Consider the following 18,216-nt stretch of genomic DNA (forward strand, 5'->3'; position numbering starts at 1 on the left):
TGGGCTGCCTCCTAACCCTCTGGCTACAGTCTTAATCTTGTCATTGACTGATTCTTTCAATCGTATTTACTGAGCACTTACAGTGTGCAGAGTACAGTTCTAAACTCTTGGGAGAGTACAATGCAACAATAAACAGACATTCCCTGCCCAAAACGAACTTACAGTCTAGAAGGGGGTGGGGGGAGGCAGGCATTAATATAAATAAACAAATTACAGATAAGTGCATAATATGTAATAATAATAATTGTGGTATTTAAGCACTTACTATGTGCCAGTCACTGTACTAGGCGCTGGGGTAGTTACAAGATAATCATGTTGGACACAGTCCCTGTCCCATATAGGGCTCACAGTCTTCACCCCCATTTTACAGATGAAGTAACCGAGGCCCACAGAAGTGAAGTTACTTGCACAAGATCACACAGCAGACACGTGGCAGAGCGGGGATTAGAATCCAGGTCTTTATGACTCCCCGGTCGGTGCTTTATTGAGCTCTATGTGCAGAGCACTGTAGTAAGCGCTTGGGAGAGTACGATCATTAATGGAAGAAGGCCTCCCGGGGCCCGTAAGCTCTCCCCCTGGTGCCCCTCTTTCCCACCCCATCTCCCTCCCTGCCCTCGGAGCACAGACCTTTTCCCAGGATCGGGGGTGACATCGGGGAACGTACGGTGATTTTTCCAAGAATCAAATGAATAGATGATTGAGAACCGCTGAGAAAATACCAATGATTAAGAAGAAACAAACATAGCATAGTCAAACAAAACTGTAGTCATGATTTCAGAGTATATTGCGTTGCGTTAGAAGAGGCTTCATCTTCAAAGGTAAAATTTTGGGGGAGATGTTTCTGGGAAAAAATGGTGCCCGAGAAGCTCCCCTTCTAGACTGAAAGCTGGTTGTGGGCAGGGAATGTGGTTGGATTGTTGTTATAGTGTACTTTCCCAAGTGCTTAGTACAGAGCTCTGCACATAGTAAGCGCTCCAGATGCCAGGGGGAGGAAGGAGGAAAAACTGTTTCCGCCCGGTTTCGAACCGGGGACCTTTCGCGTGTGAGGCGAACGTGATAACCACTACACTACGGAAACCACCTGACGTAGTTCCTTCCCAAATGAAGCATGGGAAGTGAAAATTTCAGCTTCTTAGGATAGAATTAAATATTTTGTTAGTCAATCGTCAGTCAGCGTACCTGTGACTGGTTACAAATTTGTCAGTGGGTGCAAATATGTGGACCTATGAGTTTTGATCCCTTGTATGTGTATATCTGTGTGTTTTTGCGTGTGTTTATCACCAGCTGCTTATACTTCTTTGTGGGGTTATGAACCTCTGAGCGTGTGCATTTTTAATGGTATTTGTTAAGCACCTATTATGTGCCAGACTCGGTACTAAGAGCTGGCGTAGATACAAGCTAATCAGGTTGGATACAAATTCGTGTCCCACATGGGGCTTACAGACTTAATCCCAATTTTATAGATGAGGGAATTGAGGCAAAGAGAAGTTAAGTGACTTGCCCAAGGTCACAGAGCAGACAAGTTGCGGAGCCGGGATTAGGCGTCAATGTTGGGATGTATGTTTTATGCTGAGATGGTTTCCGTTTCGTGGCGCGATGACGACGAAGATGGTGTTGTGTTTGGTTGATCATCCCGTTTAGGTGGAGTGTGCGGGTAGAGTGGGCGCATTTTGTTTTTTCTTGGAGTGTTGAACCAAAAACCACTATTGGGGAAGTGAGGGCAGGAGGTGGTATAAATTATGGCTATTTAGTGGTGTGTACGGCTGTTTATGAGTTCAATTTAGAAACCAATTCAAGTTTTGTCAACGGAAAAAAAACCTAAGCACGCCCAACGTGGGGCTCGAACCCACGACCCTGAGATTAAGAGTCTCATGCTCTACCGACTGAGCTAGCCGGGCGAGTGGGCCTGTTTTTCACATTACGCGCTTTAGTAGTGAACACCAGGCCTCTTTGGGATTTGAGTAATAGTGATAGTATCGATCGATCTAGCAATAATATTTATTGAGTGTTTACTGTGTGCAGAGCACTGTACTACTCTGGGAGAGTACAGAAGGGAGTGGAAGAAGAGGAAATAAGGGCTTAGTCAGGGAAAGTCTCTTGGAAGAGATGTGCCCACTCTCCCAAGGGCTTAGTATATTGCTTTGCACACAGTAAGCGCTCGATAAATACGATTGAATGAATAAATGAATAAGCCTTTGAAGGTGGGGGGAGTAACTGTCGGATATGAGCTGGGAGGGCGTTCCAGGCCAGAGGCAGGATTTGGGCCAGAGGTCGGCGGCGAAATCGTAGACCGTAAACTCGTCCTCTAGAGTGTAAACTCGTTATGGGCAGGGAACGTGTCTGCTAATTCTGTTGTACTGTACTCTCCCAAGCCCTTAGCACTGTGCTCTGCACATAGTAAATGTACTCGAAAAAGGAATGGAACTAAAAGGCAGTGAGGATTCGAACCCAAGGTGGTGACGCAAGTAAGGAAAGTAACACTCAGAGACAGTGTTGGATAGATCAGAAAAGGGAGGAAGGTGACCGAGTGCCCGTTCACCTCCAGAGAGGTACGAGTGACACAACGGCACCCCTCTCCTGTTTGGCTGTGCCTTTATTTGCAACGTATAGGAGAAGTAGCCAATCACAAAAATACTCGGACAAGTGTGTTTTCTTCAATGACAAAAGAGACTCTTCAAGCAGGCCTTATCTGTTTTGGTTAAGAAGCAATCTCCTGTCCAAGCAAGCCTTATCTGTTTTGGGAAACAAGCAATCTCCTGTCCCCCGGAATTTGGAATTTGCAGATGTGATATACATCCCACCTGAAATGGGGGACTTCCTGAGACAAAAACAGAGTCATTTAGATCAAGAGCTGCTATGCTCAGAATGCTGTTTTTAACAGTAAACGCTCAATAAATGTTGTTGATTGATTGATTGATTTGGTAGACGAGTTCCTACTTAGGCTGTGAGCCCCATATGGGACAGGGACTGTCCAATCTGTTAAACTTGTATCTACCCCAGCGCTTAGAACAGTATTTGACACATAGTAAACCCTTAACAAATACCCTAAAAAAAAATCGAGGTACAGTGAGTAGGTTGGCATTAGAGGAGCGAAGTGTGCGGGCTGGGCTGGGTTGTAATAGGAAATCAGGGAAGTAAAGTAGGAGGGAGCGAGGTGATTGAGAGCTTTAAAGACGATGGTAAATGCATTAAGGGCTTACCGTGTGCCGAGCACTGTACTAAGTGCTGAGAGAGACTACACAGGTGGGAATTAGACATGGTCCCGATTTGCGTTCCCTTTCTTGGGGTGAGAACGGTTACAGACTCTACTTTTAACTAAAGGCTGAACACAACTATTGTCATTCATTCATGCAATCGTATTTATTGAGCACTTACTGGGAGCTGCACTGTATTAAGCGCTTGGAAAGTACAATTCGGCAGCAAATAGAGGCGATCCCTACCCAACAACGGGCTCACATTCTAAATGGGGGGAGACAGAAAACAAAACAAAACAAAGCAAGAAGCCAGGCATCAATAGCAGTTTCCTCCTTTTCCCTTCTTTATTCCATTTCCTTTTCCTCCTTTTCCCTTCTTTATTCCATTTCCTTCCCGATCCCTCGTTTCTGAAATTTCATCTTCATTGCCGTTTGAAACTATTTTGGTCTCTTCTTGACTTCTCTCTGTGTCTGCACAGATATCGGTCGTGCTTCCTACAGTGCCAGCTCCAGTAACTTCTGCGGCTGCTGAATTTAAAAGCGGGGGTTGAACCGGTCTTGAGGACTGTAGAATCTGAAGATTTTATAACCTTGCGTGGGAACAGGGAACCTGAGGACTTTATAATCTGAGGATTTTATTATCTACGTGGGAACAGGGACTGTGTCCAACCTACTTAACTTGTGTGGTTAACAAATACCGTTAATATAATAACCATCACTATTATTATTGATAATAACAATGATTAACCTCTTCTCATCCTACCCCTTATTCCCAATTTCCCCAGCACGAAATCTCCAGGCCCAGGAACCCTCCTCGACTGCTCTCCCTCCTTTTTGAAGTTTCACCGGCAGCCTTGTTGCTGCAGCCTAACGTTCGCTGAAGCTGGACATCTTTCCTCCGGAAAATGATACCCTAATAACTTAATCACGTTGCTCTCTTCGTCTGCCCTCCTTCCCCCGACCCATCTTTTCTTCCTTCCATTTTCATTCAGGGGGGTGGGGGTGGGGGGTTGAGGTGGAGAAATATAATTAAAAACTGGAGATGCCGGGGATCGAACCCGGGGCCTCATACATGCAAAGCATGCGCTCTACCACTGAGCTACATCCCCAACACGAAAGCTCCTTTCTCAGATCCTCTTCTGATCAGGATGAAGTGGTCGTGTTGTTTTTGATATTAGTTTTGGTACTCAGTTCACCCTCCTCTCAGCCTCACAACACTTATGTCCATATCCGTAATTGATTTATTTGTATTAATGTCTGTCTCTCCCTCTAGACTTTAAGCTCATTGCGGACAGGGAACGAATCTACCACCTCTGTTGTATTGCACTCTCCCAAGCGCTTAGTACGGTCTCTGCACACGGTGAGCGCTCCATAAATACCGTTGGACGATTGATTGATAGATTTTGGGGATTGAATATAGGTTAAGCGCATTATAAATCAACTGTTTGCACAGCATTTATGTGCATATCAGCAATTTATTTTAATGTCCGTTTCTCCCTCCAGTCTGTGAGCTCCTTGTGGGCCGGTAACATATCTACCGACTCTCAAGACTGTGAGCCTCACGTGGGACAATCTGACTACCCTGTAGCTACCCCAGCGCTTAGAGCAGTGCTCTGCACATAGCAAGCGCTTAACAAATACCAACATTATTATATTGTACTCTCCCACATGCTTAGTAAAGTGTTCTCCGCGCACAGTAAGTGCTCAATAAATTCCATTGATGTACAATAAAAAAAGCAAATCAATCAATTTATTGAGCCCTTACTAAGACGACTTGTACTAAGCGATTGGGAGAGTACGATAGAGTTAGAGGACACGATTCTTACCCTCAAGAGGTTTACACTCTAGTGGCGGAGACAGACACTAAAATAAATTCGAGGTAGAAGGAAGCAGCACGCTATGCAGAAAGATGGAGAGAGGCACAATTAGAAACAGAGACAGAACCACAGCTTTAGAGCAAGATTCCTGGAAATAGAGCCAGTATTGCCAGCAAGAGAGAAAAGGGGGAGGGGGGGAGGGGAGAGAGAGATTTTCTTAGGTAATCAATCAGAGGAAATCTGTCCACCCTGCATTCCCCTCTATTTAAAGGACGATATTTGCGAGCAGCAAAGGACCCAGGGATTGGGGGCCCTATATTTAGCCCTGGAGAGCGCCTGGGCCAGGGCTAAGTCAGGAAGATATTTTCTTGGTCCCCGATAGCCCGAATTTTAACCCAGGATGGAGCAGGGTCTGGGGGCAGTGGGTGATGGGGCAAAGGAGAGAGATTGATTTCTCCCTTGTGTTGGCCCAGTTCCCAGGTCTCCCAAGCCTCCAACCCTGCCTGGACACAAATACCGGCTCTGGCCTTGACCTTACCACCTGCTTTGGCCCATTTCCCAGTGCTGAGAGATTGGGCTAAGCAAACCAGAGAAGAGGAGGAAGAGCGGCCAGGGGAGGAACAGATCGATTAGACTGTAAGCCCGTCAAACGGCAGGGACTGTCTCTATCTGTTGCCGATTTGTTCATCCCAAGCGCTTAGTACAGTGCTCTGCACATAGTAAGCGCTCAATAAATACTATTGAATGAATGAATGAAGTGGGCAGGGAGAAAAATTTTACATCCCCTCAAATTCCTTCCTCTCTTAGAAGGCTCTGGGTTCACCTTTCCTCTGACCTTGGATCGTTCTGCGAGTCAGCATGCCTGGGAACGGACCTATCATCATCAAAGGACAACAATCAGATGGGGCACCCAGTCCAAGTGGGAGGGAGCACAGGTATGGAATCCCCCATTTTACAGATGGGGTAACTGAGGCCCAAGGACCGAACTTGCCCAAGGTCACACAGGCAAGCGGCGGAGGCGACGGCATCAGAAGCCAGGTCCTCGGGCTTCCAGCCTTTCCCCCATCCCCGCTCCCCACTTCCGAAGCTCGGCAAGCAGCCGCTCCGCGGCCGGCTGAGTCCGGCCCGATGACGACAGCTCCCTCGGCCGCCAGAATCCGGGACCCGACGAGGCCACGCCCCCCCGGGGGGACTCGCTGTCGGGGTCCCGCCCCTCCGAGCCCGGGACGCGCCACTCTCCACGAGCCGGGCTGCAGCTGGGCCCGATGGCGGCCGTGGGGCCGGGGCCGGGGGCAGGGCCGGGGCCGGGGGCCGGGCCCGGGCCGGAGGCCGGCGCGGAGGCCCTTGCCCTGGCCGCCGAGTTGCAGGGCGAGGCGACCTGCTCCATCTGCCTGGAGCTGTTCTGCGAGCCCGTGTCCATCGAGTGCGGCCACAGCTTCTGCCGCGCCTGCATCGCCCGCTGCTGGGACCGCTCGGGGGGCACCCTGCTGACCCCGGCCCCGCGGGCTCTGCCCTGCCCCCAGTGCCGGGAGCCCGCCCGGCCCAGCCAGCTCCGGCCCAACCGCCAGCTGGCCGGGGTGGCCGGCTTGCTTCGCCGCTATAGCCTTCCCGCGGCGGGGCAGGGCGGGGGCCGGGGAGGGAGCCAGGCGAGCGGGTGTGTCCAGCACGGGGAGCCCCTGAAGCTCTTCTGCCAGGATGATGGGCGGCCCATCTGCGTGGTGTGCGACCGGGCTCGGGAGCACCGGACCCACGCCGTACTGCCCCTGGACGAGGCGGTGCAGGAGGCCAAGGTGAGCCCCGCATGCCCACCCCTGCCCTCCCCTCCGGCGGCCGCCCCCCGCCGACGGCGGGGTCGCTGCCCGCGGCGCCCCCTGTTGGTGTCCCCGGCGCCCTGCGGCCCCCGCCTCCGGACCTAGCGTGCGTGGCACTCGGCGAGCGCCCCCTGCTGGCCTTCTCGGCGCCCTGCAGCCTCCGCGCCCGGGACCTAGTCTGCGTGGCCCGCAGCGAGCGCCCCCTGGTGTCAAGCCAATCGCTGTCACTCAATCAATCATATTTAGTGAGCGCCCCTGAGGGCAGGGCCCGGGGAGAGTACAGTATAACAGTTATCTTGTCCTCATCTTTCTCTTGTCTTTCTTGTCAGTGGAATTAAAAAAACATTTTCATGGAATTTCTTAAGCGCTTGCTAGGTACTTACACCGTACTAAGCGCTGGGGTAGATACAAGCTAATCAGGTTGGACACAGGTCATGTCCCATGGGAGGCTCACTGTCTTAATCCCCATTTTGCAGAGGAGGAAACTTTGAGCCACAGAGAAGTTAAGTGATTTGCCCAGGGACACACAGCAGACAAGTGGCCGAGCTGGGATTAGAACTCAGGTCCTCTGACTCCCAGCGCTTACTGTGTGTGGAGCATTGTATTAAGCGCTCGGGAGAGTCCGATACAACAGAGTTGGTAGACACATTCCCTGCTCACCACGAGCTTACAGTCTAGAGGACTTTCTCCTCCGCTGCCAGTCTGGGGACTGGAAGGAACTCCGAGGGGGTTTATCATGGCCAGCCCCTCATCTCCCATCCAGAACTTCTCTCGGACCGATTAGATCTTGCCTGAGATCATCCCCAACCCTTCTGCCTCTTGCCTCCCTCACCAGCATATTGGTCTAACCTAACTCCCTCTTGCTGCAGATTCAGCTTGGTGTCCCTTATCCAGCCCCTAGGGGCCCCAGACACCAGCTCTCCCCATCACTCACCCTGTGTTCCCTCAGCGGCTCAATATCTGTCAGTCCGTCAGTTACTCCTTGGTTGATGGTGGGCGTCTTCAGGGGGAAGGGGAGGAGGTGGGCATAGGGAAGGGAGACCCCTCTCTCTGTGCCACAATTCTGGTCCCCAGGAACTGCTAGAAGCCCGGTTGGCCACCCTGAAGAAAGAACTGGAGGACTTTGGAGAATTTAAATCTACCGACGAACAGGAGAGTCGAGCGCTAATGGTGAGGGGCCGGGATCCTGGGTGAACGGTATAGGTGAGGGGCGGGGGTGGGGGGGGCAGAGTGCTTTCGTGGATAGGTGAGAAAAGGAGGGCATGGGAGTGTCTAGGAAAAGATAACGAGTACACATGGGAAGCAATGTGGCCTAGTGGAAGGAACGCACATATGAGAGTCGGAGACCTGGGTTCTAATCCCGGCTCTGCCGCTTGTGTGCTGTGTGACCTTGGGCAAGTCTCTTAACTTCTCTGTGCCTCAGTTTCCTCATCTGTGAAGTGGGGATTCATTACCAGTTCTCCCTACCACTTGGACTACGAGCCAGTCCCATGTGGGATGGGGCTGCGTGTCCAACCTGATGATCTTGTGTCTACCTTGTATACGTAGCATATACCGTTATTATTTGAATGAATGAATGATTATCGTTATTTTGTGGAAGGGGTTTAAAATGTACGAATGTCAGAATTAGGAGAAAAATTAGGAGGCAGCGCAGAATGAAGTCAGCCAGTAGTATAATAATTGTGGTATTTGTTAAGCACTTATTGTGTGTCAAGCACTGAACCAAGCAATGGGGAGATATAAAATAATCCTACATGGGGCTCACGGTCTAAGTAGAAGGGAGAACAGGTATTGAACCCCCATTTTACAGATGAGGGAACTGAAGCTCAGAGAAGTGGAGTGGTTTGCCTAAGGTCACATGGCAGACAAGTAGCAGAGCCGGGATTAGAACCCAGGTCCTCTGAGTCCCAGGCTCAGGCTCCTCCACTAGGCCATGCTGCTTCTCAAAATGCAATTGCATGAGTAGGGGGTGGAACCCGGGCGTCCGGGGTGGCCGGTGGGATTTCCCCCACTGACCCACCAGTGTTTAGAGATCCTTCCCCCCATCCTTTCCCCCTGCTCTCCCGGCCCCCGCCAAGCAGAAGCAGGTGGTTGCCGAGCGGGAGAGGGTGATGGCCGAGTTCCAGGCACTGAGGGCTTTCCTGGCGGAGCAGGAGAGCCGGCTGTTGGGGCGATTAGAGGCCCTGGCCCGGGAGGTGGCCCGGCGCCAGGGAGAGAATCTGGCCCAGCTCGGCGGCGAGATTGCTCTGCTCACCAAGCTCATCAGCGAGATGGAGGAGACTGCCTGCAAGCCTGACCTCGACTTCCTCCAGGTGAGCCCCGGGGCGGGGGGCAGGCCTGGGAACGCACCTACAGGGTTAACTTGCTGCTCCTGGACCGGTGCTGGGCAAGGGGGAGTGGAGGGGGTAACTAGGGACTTTGATAATGCAGGCTTGAGGGCTGGGGGCGGGTGAGCATCTGGCCAGGAGTGCAGGGGTGGGTGTGGGGGTGGGGAGGGTGGGCAGGCAGCAGCAAGTTTATCCTTTACAGTTGCCCAGGGTGATGCCGGGTGGCTTCCACATTATTAGAGGAGGGTGGGGGGGACTGGGCAGTGAGGAATGGGGGAGTCTATCGGTCACTGGAGCACCCCCAGGGCCAATAGCTCAGCCATGGAAAGTTGGGCTCCATATTCAAGTCTCAGCTAAGTCACTACACACAGGTTGCCTTCCAGGAGAGGAGGCAGAGAGCAGCAAGTTTACCCTGTACACCTCAACAGGGTCCCAGTGCCGAATGAGCGGGGAGGAAAGGCCAGAGACAGCAGTAAGTTTATCCTGGACAGGAGCCAAGTCTCTAAACTGTAAGCTCCTCTTGGGCAGGGAATGTGTCTACCAACTCTGTTATATTGTCCTCTCCCAAGCATTTAGTACAGTGCTCTGCCTATAGTAAGTGCTCAATAATTCCCATTGATTGATTAATATCTCTGTCCCCCTGTAGAATTTAAGCTCCTTCTTGGGAGGGAATATGTCTACCAGCTGTTATATAGTCCTCTCTCAATACAGTAAGTGCTCTACATACAGTAAGTGCTCAATAAGCAGCATGGCCTAGTGAATAAAGCTTGGGCTCTGGAGTCGGAAGGACCTGAGTTCTAATCCTGACTCTGCCACTTGACTGCTGTGTGACCTTGGGCAAGTCATTTATCTCCACTATGCCTCAGTTACCTCATTTGTAAAATGGGGATTAAGACTGTGAGCCCCATTAGAAAAATAATAAATGAATACCATCGATTGATTGATTGATTGGAGGAGGCAGTGAGAGGCAGTGCTGAGATCACTTGCCGCAGGTCCCTGAAAGGAGAAATTGAATTCCTTACTCGGTGAGTCGGTCAATCAATGGTATTTATTTAGCGCTTAGTGTGTTCAGACCACTGTGCTAAACACTTGGGAGAATATAATGCATCAGAGTGGGTAGGTACAGTTCCTGCCTTCAAGGAGCTAACAGTCTAGTGGTGGAGACACACACTAGATAATAAGAATAATTGTGATATTTGCTAGGCACTTACTATATACCAAGCCCCGTATTAAGGGCTGGGGTAGAGACAAGCTAATCAGTTCCCACTGGGGCTCCCAGTCTAAGTAGGAATAATAAAATCAAGAAAGGCTATATACATAAGTCCTAGGGGGCTAGGGGTGGGGTGAGTGTCAGAGTGCTTAAAAGGGTACAGACCCAAATGCAGAGGTGACACAGATGGGAGGGCAAATAGTTGAGGAAATGAGGGGTTAGTCAGGGAAGGCTTCTTGGAGGAGACGTGATTTTTAGGAGGGCTTTGAAGGTGGGGAGAGCAGTGGTCTGTCTGATACAAAGAGGGACAGCATGGGACAGATGAGATCGGAGTCCAGTGAGCCAGTAGGGTTAGGCTTTTCCGGTGATCCCCAGGCGGGGACAGACAGCCTGGGGGCCTTTTGCTCATAGTGCTGTCCAATCCAGCCTCTTCTTTCTGGTGGTGACCGCTGTAACAGGTTCTCCTCTCTTCCTGGGGGTGAGGTCACTGGCCGATAAGGATCCCACTTATGCTCCCCTGGTCTGAGCCGGGGAGCTAGACAGAGCGAGCCGAGATGTGTTTAAAATAAGAATCTTGAGGTCTTTATTTCTTTATTCGGTCCATTTCTTTATTCGGTTCCACTCATGTCTAGGTCAGAGCAGAATCACAGAAAGGTAGAAGCAGACAGTCAGGGCCCACAAGCGGGCTCCTCAAGATCATCTAATATACCAGTAGATTTCATTGAAACACGGCCAAATGGCTGGGCTCACCTAATTTATCTAGTTTGCCAGCATTCAGAGGAAAAGTCATGACAATCAGGGCCCAAGCCACTGGGCTCACCTAGGTCCAACTGGGCCAATCACGGAAATACGGTCCTCGGACATCCAGGTCAACCAGGAGCTCCTCCTTTCTAGCAGTAGGTGAGAGTTACGGACCAGCTGATGGTGATCTCGTCCCGAGAGGGCTGTTCTTCAGCGCCGATTTTTCTGGGGCCTGGGGTGGTTGTGCTCCACCTAGTTTTGCTCATTAAGTTGCGGGGCGTTGGCGAACACCACCTCCCTATTTTGCCCCACTGGGTCAGCAGGTGCAGTCAAGGACGTCAACGACGTCCATCGACCGAAGGATAACATCGTGCCCCTCCATCAGCAGCTGCAATCGGCGTTGTCCCGACGGCATCCACCGATCCGGGGCTTGTGTCCCCAACTTTTCCATGCCGCCATCAGCTGCGGTCGGGGGGGTGTCCCAAAGGCATCTGCTGATCCCGGGGAAGGCTAACGGTGTATGCCACATTCCCACCTCAGCTTGACCAAACAAAAGATAGAATCCAGGCTCCAGGGCCGTATCTGGCCGAATTCAGTCATTTTAATTGCTCAGCCCTACTTGATCTCCTCATGAGATCAGGGCCACGGGTGAGTGCCACTTCCTGATCGGACCCCTTCTGCGTCCACATCTCCTCAGGGTCAGCAGCTGCAGTTGAGGACGTCAATAACGACCGCTGATGAAGAGATAGTGGCGCTAATGGCAGTTTAGCCAAACAAAAATGGTGTCTAAGCCTTAGGCCTGTCACGGGTGACCACTGTAAAAGTTTCTTCCCTCTTCTGGGGGGTGACTGCTATAAAAGGTTCTCCCGTCTTCCTGGGAGCGACTGCTGTAACAGGTCCTCCCTTCTTCTGGTGGGGTGACCGCTGTAACAGGTTCTCCACTCTTCCTGGGGGATGACCACTGTAATAGGTTCTCTGCTCTTCCTGGGGATGACCTCTGAAACAGGTTCTCCCCTCTTCCTAGGGGTGACCGCTGTAACAGGTTCTCCCTTCTTCCTAAAAGTGACTGCTGAAACAGGTCCTCCCCTCTTCTTGCAGGGTGACCGCTGTAACAGGTTCTCTGCCTTTCCTGGGGGTGACTGCTGTAACAGGTTCTCCCTTCTTCCTGGAGGTGACCCCTGTAACAAGTTCTCCCCTCTTCCTGGGGGGTGACCACTGTCACAGATTCTTCCCTCTTCCTGGGAGTGACCGCTGTAACTGGTTCTCCCCTCTTCTTGCGGGGTGACCGCTGTAACAGGTTCTCCCCTCTTTCTGGGGGGGCGACCACTGTAGCAAGTTCTCTGCTCTTCCTGGGGGTGACTGCTGTAAACAGGTTCTCCCCTGTTCCTGGGGTTGACCTCTGTAACCCTTTCTCTCCTCTTTCCTGCAGGAAGTCAAGAGCACCCTAAGCAGGTAGGTCGATATCCTCAGATGGCTCCCACCCCCACCCTAGAGGGGAGCAGGAAATACTGGGGCAAAAGGAGATATGCAGGTTTATTACCTTTCTCCTCTTTTTCCAGTTCCCCTTGCAGATCCTCTGAAGAGTGAAAGAAACAGGACCCAACTGAGTATTTACATTGAATTAACATCCACAACTTCCTACCCAGTTCCTCTTCCCTCCCCCCTCACCAACACCAAATTCCCCACCAAACTCCCACCCCCCCTCCACCCCTGAAGGGAGGCCTGCCTGGCAAGCTCACAATTGCGGGCTGGGCCGGGGATGATCGAATTCTCCAGCCTTCTGGCCTCATCCTCTACTTCGTCTGTCTCGTTCTTGTCCCCGCCCCTCCCTGCTAGTTTATACCAGAGCAGGTCTGGAGTTTAGACTCCTCCCTTCAGCCCACTGCAATAATAATTATGGTATTTGTTAAGCACTTACTATGTTCCAGGCACTGTACTAAGCTCTGGGAGGCGGCAGAGCGGGTACAAACAAATGAGGTTGGACACAGTCCCTGTCCTACTTGGGGATCACAGTCTTAATCCCCATTTTACAGATGAGGTAACTAAGGCTCAGGGAAGTGAAGTGACTTGCCCAAGGTCCTTCAGCAGTCAAGTGGCAGGGCTGGTATTAGAACCCAAGTCCCTCTGACTCCTAGGTCCCTGCTCTAGCCACTAGGCATGCTGCTAATGTACCAAGCACTGTGCTAAGTGCTGGAGTCGATGCGTAGACCAGCAAAGGCCATGATGGGGCTCCCATTCTAGAACAGGTATTGGATCCCCATTTTGTAGATGAGGCAACTGAGGCCCAGAGAAGTGAAGTGACTTGCCCAAGGTCACACAGCAGACAAGTGGCGGAGTCAGGATTAGAACCTGGGTCCTCTTTCCAGGCTTCCGAAAGATAAGATACAACATAAACAGATTGCACAGCCCAGGCCTTGCTGCTGGGGGTCCCTTCTTCCCCTCTTTCAGGATGGTCACAGGCAGGGGCGGGGAAACAGTGGTGATCAGTGATCGTGGTGACTTCCTGTCCCTCTCCCCCTAGGTGTGACAACGTCCCAGGCCCGAAGCCTTCCTCTGTGTGCTCCGAGATGAAGAGTAAGGTCTGGAACCTTTCCCTCAAGACCTTTGTCCTGAAAGGGCTGTTGAAGAAATTCAAAGGTGAACGGCTGGAGATCTGGGGGTCGGGAGGGCATTGTTCAGAGTGGGCAAGGATGCCCGCCCAGCTTTCTGGGGAAGCCGGCTCCCTCCTCTCGGGGGAGGAGGCAGGAAGTGAGGGCCATGATGCCAGAGCCTGAGGGGGAGGCAGCGGGAGCAGGAGGCAGCAAGATTATTCCCGTGTGGTAGCAGAGGCTACAAATTGGAGGGTGGGGCTGGTGGTGCGGGGACCACATTGTTCCTGGACTAGTTAGGTCGTATTGGGGTGGGCGGGGGAAAGGGGAGAGAAAGAAGGTTCTTTGTGCCCCCCACCTTTTTAATGGTATTTGTTAAGCGGCTATTATGTGCCCGGAACTGTACTAAACACTGGGGTAGATACAAGATAAACAAGTTGGACACAGTCCATGTCCCACATGGGGCTCACAGTTTTAATCCCCATTTTACAGATGAGGGAACTGAGGCACAGAGAAGAGAAGCAACTTACCCAAAGTCCCACAACAGACAAGTAGTGGAGCTGGGATTAGAACCCAGGTCTTCTGACTCCCAGACCTGGGCTCTGTTCACTAGACCACGCTACTTCTGGTGCCTTCCCTGCAGATACCACCTTCCCTGTCCTGAAAAACCCGAGTTGGGGGGTGGGGGGCAGCGGGAGTTTAGCGGGAAATTTGGTGATGGTGAGAGGGGCAGGGAGAGGAACTGGGTAGGAAGTTGTGGATGTTAATTCAGTGTAAATACTCAGTTGGGTCCTGTCTCTCTCACTCTTCAGAGGATCTGCAAGGGGAACTGGAAAAAGAGGAGAAAGGTAAATTATGATTTCCGACCCAATCGTTAATTTTTGTGACACCTTGAAGAATCTTCCCTTATTATGTCTCTCTCTGAGCGACTCCCCCTGCCCCCCCTTTCTCTGTCATCACGATCATCTAACCGAAATCCCTCTATGCAGGGCATGTGATTTTTTTTTAATGGTATTTGTTAAACACTTACTAGGTGTCAAGCCCTGTTCTAAGCGCTTGGGGTAGATATAAGTTAATCAAGTTGGATACAGTCCTTGTCCCACATGGACCTTATAGTCAAAGTAGAAGGGAGAACAGGTTTCGATTCCCCATTTTTCAGTTGAGGAGACTGAGGCAGAGAGAAGTGAAGTGACTTGCCCAAGTCACAGCAGGCAAGTTACGGACCCGGGATTAGAACCCAGATCCTCTGACTCCCAGGCCCGAGCTCTTTCCACTAGGCCACGCTGCTGATTTTGGGTTGTTGGTTTGTTGGGTTTTTGTTTTTGTTTTTTAAATGGTTGAGTGCTTACTATGTGCCAGGCACTGTACTAAGTGCTGGGGTAGATACAAGGTTGGACTGTTGCTTCTTTCTCACTATTTTTCCATCTGACTTTTTTTCTTTCCCTCTCAGTCTCCTCTGTCTGCCTGCCTCCTCCGGATGAGGGGAAGGGGTTGGGCCGGAGCAGAGCAGGAAGGGGAGATGGGAAGCTCTCCGAAGTGCACCTGGTAGACTTGTTAGGAAGGAAGGGGGTCTCCCATCCAAAGCTAACCAGTCCCAACCTGCTTAGTTGTTGAAACAAAGACAAGAATGGGTGCGTTCAGTGTGGTGGTCTGATGATAATCAATCAATCAATGGTATTTACTGAGTGCTTATTGTGGGCAGGGCACTGTGCTAAGCGCTTGGGAGAGTACAACACAACAGAATTGGTAGACCCATTCCCTGCCTACAGCGGGCTTACAGTCTAGAGGGATGATGGGGATAATCAAGTGCTTACTATATGCCAAGCACTGGGGTAGACATAAGACAATCAGAAGCAGTGTGACCTAGTGAAAAGAGCTTGGGCCTGGGGGTCAGAGGACCTGGGTTCTAATCCTGCCTCCACACTTGTCTGTTGTGTGACCTTGGGCAAGTCATTGCACTTTTCGGGACCTCAGTTCCCTCATCTGTAAAGTGGGGATTAAGACTGTGACCCCTATATGGGACAGGGACTGTGTCCAACCCTATTAGCTTGGATCTACCCCAGCACTTACTACAGAGCCTGGCACAAAGTAAATGTTTAACAGAGACCATATAAAAATCAAAAAAACCAAAACACACAATCAGATCAGAAGCAGGCCCTGTCCCCCTAGGGCTCAGGGTCTAAGAGGGAGGGAGAACGGGTTTTGAATCCCCGTTTTACAGATGAGGGAACGGAGGGCCAGAGAGGTTAAGTGACTTACCTGAGGTTACACAGCAGGCCAGTGATGGGACGGTAGATACTGGCCAGCCTCCCCCTTCATGTCGGCCCACTCTTCTTTTTGGAGGCAGAGGGTTGGATGGGATGACCCTCTGACTGCCCGCTCCTTGCCTCTCCCCGCCCCCCACAGTGGACCTGACGCTGGACCCTGAGACTGCCAACCCCCGCCTCATCCTGTCCCTGGATCTCAAGAGCGTCCGCTTGGGCCCCAAACCCCTGGATGTCCCGCCCAGCTCCCGCCGTTTTGACACCAACACCCGTGTCCTTGGCGCCCGCGGGTTCACCTCGGGGCGTCACCACTGGGAGGTGGAGGTGGGTTCGGCTGACGGCTGGGCCTTCGGGGTGGCCCGCGAGTCTGTCCGTCGCAAGGGCCTGACGCCGTTCACCCCCGAGGAGGGCATCTGGGCCCTCCAGTTGAACGGCGGCCAGTACTGGGCCGTGACATCCCCCGAGCGCACCCAGCTGAGCCCCGGCGGCCGGCTGAGTCGGGTCCGCGTCTACCTGGACCTGGAGGCCGGGGAGGTTTCGTTCTACTCGGCGGAGGAGATGAACCACGTCTACACCTTCCACGTGCCCTTCCACGAGCGGGTCTTCCCGCTCTTCTCCGTCTGCTCCACCGGAACCTACCTGCGCATCTGGCCTTGAGGGGTGGGATGGTCCCTCCTCTGCCCGGCCTCCTTCTGGGACCGCCCCGATGGTGTGCCATCCCATCTCCCCCGCCACCCCCCGGCTTGGGGGTGGGGAAGGAGCCGACATCAGGCTCGGTGTCCCGGCTCCCGGGCCTTGGCAGATGGATTGGAGGAACCTCTGACTTGACCTTTTTTTTTGGCCGCTGTGCACTTTGGCCAGTTCACGACAGGTGGGGTGACAAATCCCAGAGATCACCAGTGCCCACGGCTCGGGACCCACACAACCGACACTCACACTCACAGATGAATGGCTGACGCCCGTGCTCACATCAACACACAGATGCACAATCGACACCCATGCTCGTGCCAGTATTTGGTTTCATAGGTGACATAGTCATATGTCTGAGGGTGTGTCGGTTGTATATCTGTGTGTTGTTATAAACCCATGTGCTGACATAGACCACTCTCAGAATGTAGGTACGCAATGACACAGAGATACACAACTGACACACCCTCACACTCTCACATTATTATTCAGATACACACCTGACACATTCTCACACCAGCATGCATACACAAACCCACTCACAGCATTTGGATATACGGTTGCATGTACGCTTGAAAATGCATCAACATGGACTCACCTCGGCATTCAAATACACTCAGTTCCTCTATGATGCTGGGGTTAAGTGCCTGGCAAACCCCACATTAAATAAAACTTCAGCTGTAGTATGCATCCCTTGATGGATCCTGAGCCAAGGCCCACCGCCCTTACTCCCGACAGCTCACCGTGTTCTATCCAGATAGACACATGTTGTCGGAAGATCGCTCACTAGTGGCATTGTAGCCAAAATGTGTAATGAGAACATGTAAGAGAAGCAGCATGGTCCAGTGGATAGAGCATGGGCCTGGGAGTTAGAAGGTCATAGGTTCTAATCCCAGCTCCACCACTTGTCCGCTGTTGTGATCTTGGGCAAGTCACTTCACTTCTCTGTGTCTCAGTTACCTCATCTGTAAAATGGGGATTTGAGACTGTGAGCCCCACGTGGGACAAGGGACTGTATCCAACCCAATATGCTTATATCCACCCCAGCGCTTAGAACAGTGCCTGGCACATAGTAAGCGCTTAATAAATACCAGTATTATCATTATTATCATTATCATTATTATCATTATGTAAGTGCTCAACTAATACCTTGATTGATATATTATGGAATGACTGAGGGCATCGCTAAACACCCTCAACCTACCCACTGACCCAGTGCACAGACACATCCACAAGAACAAACACTGAAACAGATACACCACATCACTCACACCGGTAAACCTACCAACACATTCACACTTACACAGATACCCCTTGAATACATTCTGAGCACATACAAACCTACATTGGTGGGAATCAGAATTGGGCCCTTTCACATTAGGGGTCTTTTTATGATTGGCTTCACCAGCCTGTGCCTCAAGTTTCCCAATTGTGCCTTTGTGAAAATGTTCGATAGCTCCTGGCTATTTGTGCTGAAGAGGGAGTAGATGCTCAATGCTTCTCATGAGAAGGGGTTGAGAAACAAATACAGAGTCTGAGCCCATCCTAGGATTGGTGGCTTTATATCAAGAGATGAA

General features: G+C 51.6%; 1 protein-coding gene and 3 non-coding genes across 4 annotated transcripts; 1 reads left to right on the forward strand and 3 right to left on the reverse strand.

The window, feature by feature from the left end:
- Nucleotides 1-1,005: 1,005 nt before the first annotated feature.
- TRNAV-CAC lies at nt 1,006-1,078 on the reverse strand. Its single transcript has one exon. It is a non-coding gene; the product is annotated as a tRNA-Val (tRNA).
- A 747-nt stretch (nt 1,079-1,825) lies between these two features.
- On the reverse strand, nt 1,826-1,898 carry TRNAK-CUU. The gene has a single exon. It is a non-coding gene; the product is annotated as a tRNA-Lys (tRNA).
- A 2,333-nt stretch (nt 1,899-4,231) lies between these two features.
- Nucleotides 4,232-4,303, reverse strand: TRNAA-UGC. Its single transcript has one exon. It is a non-coding gene; the product is annotated as a tRNA-Ala (tRNA).
- A 2,015-nt stretch (nt 4,304-6,318) lies between these two features.
- Nucleotides 6,319-17,537, forward strand: TRIM7 (tripartite motif containing 7; the record flags this gene model as incomplete). The annotated part of the gene is made up of 7 exons (XM_029054631.1): nt 6,319-6,801; nt 7,897-7,992; nt 8,901-9,134; nt 12,530-12,552; nt 13,622-13,737; nt 14,501-14,536; nt 16,095-17,537. Coding segments are annotated over 7 exons (1,503 nt in total), but the record flags the coding sequence as incomplete, so codon positions are not given.
- Nucleotides 17,538-18,216: the final 679 nt, after the last annotated feature.

This window comes from Ornithorhynchus anatinus, chromosome X5 (assembly GCF_004115215.2).
Source record: "Ornithorhynchus anatinus isolate Pmale09 chromosome X5, mOrnAna1.pri.v4, whole genome shotgun sequence".
NCBI lineage: Eukaryota > Metazoa > Chordata > Mammalia > Monotremata > Ornithorhynchidae > Ornithorhynchus > Ornithorhynchus anatinus.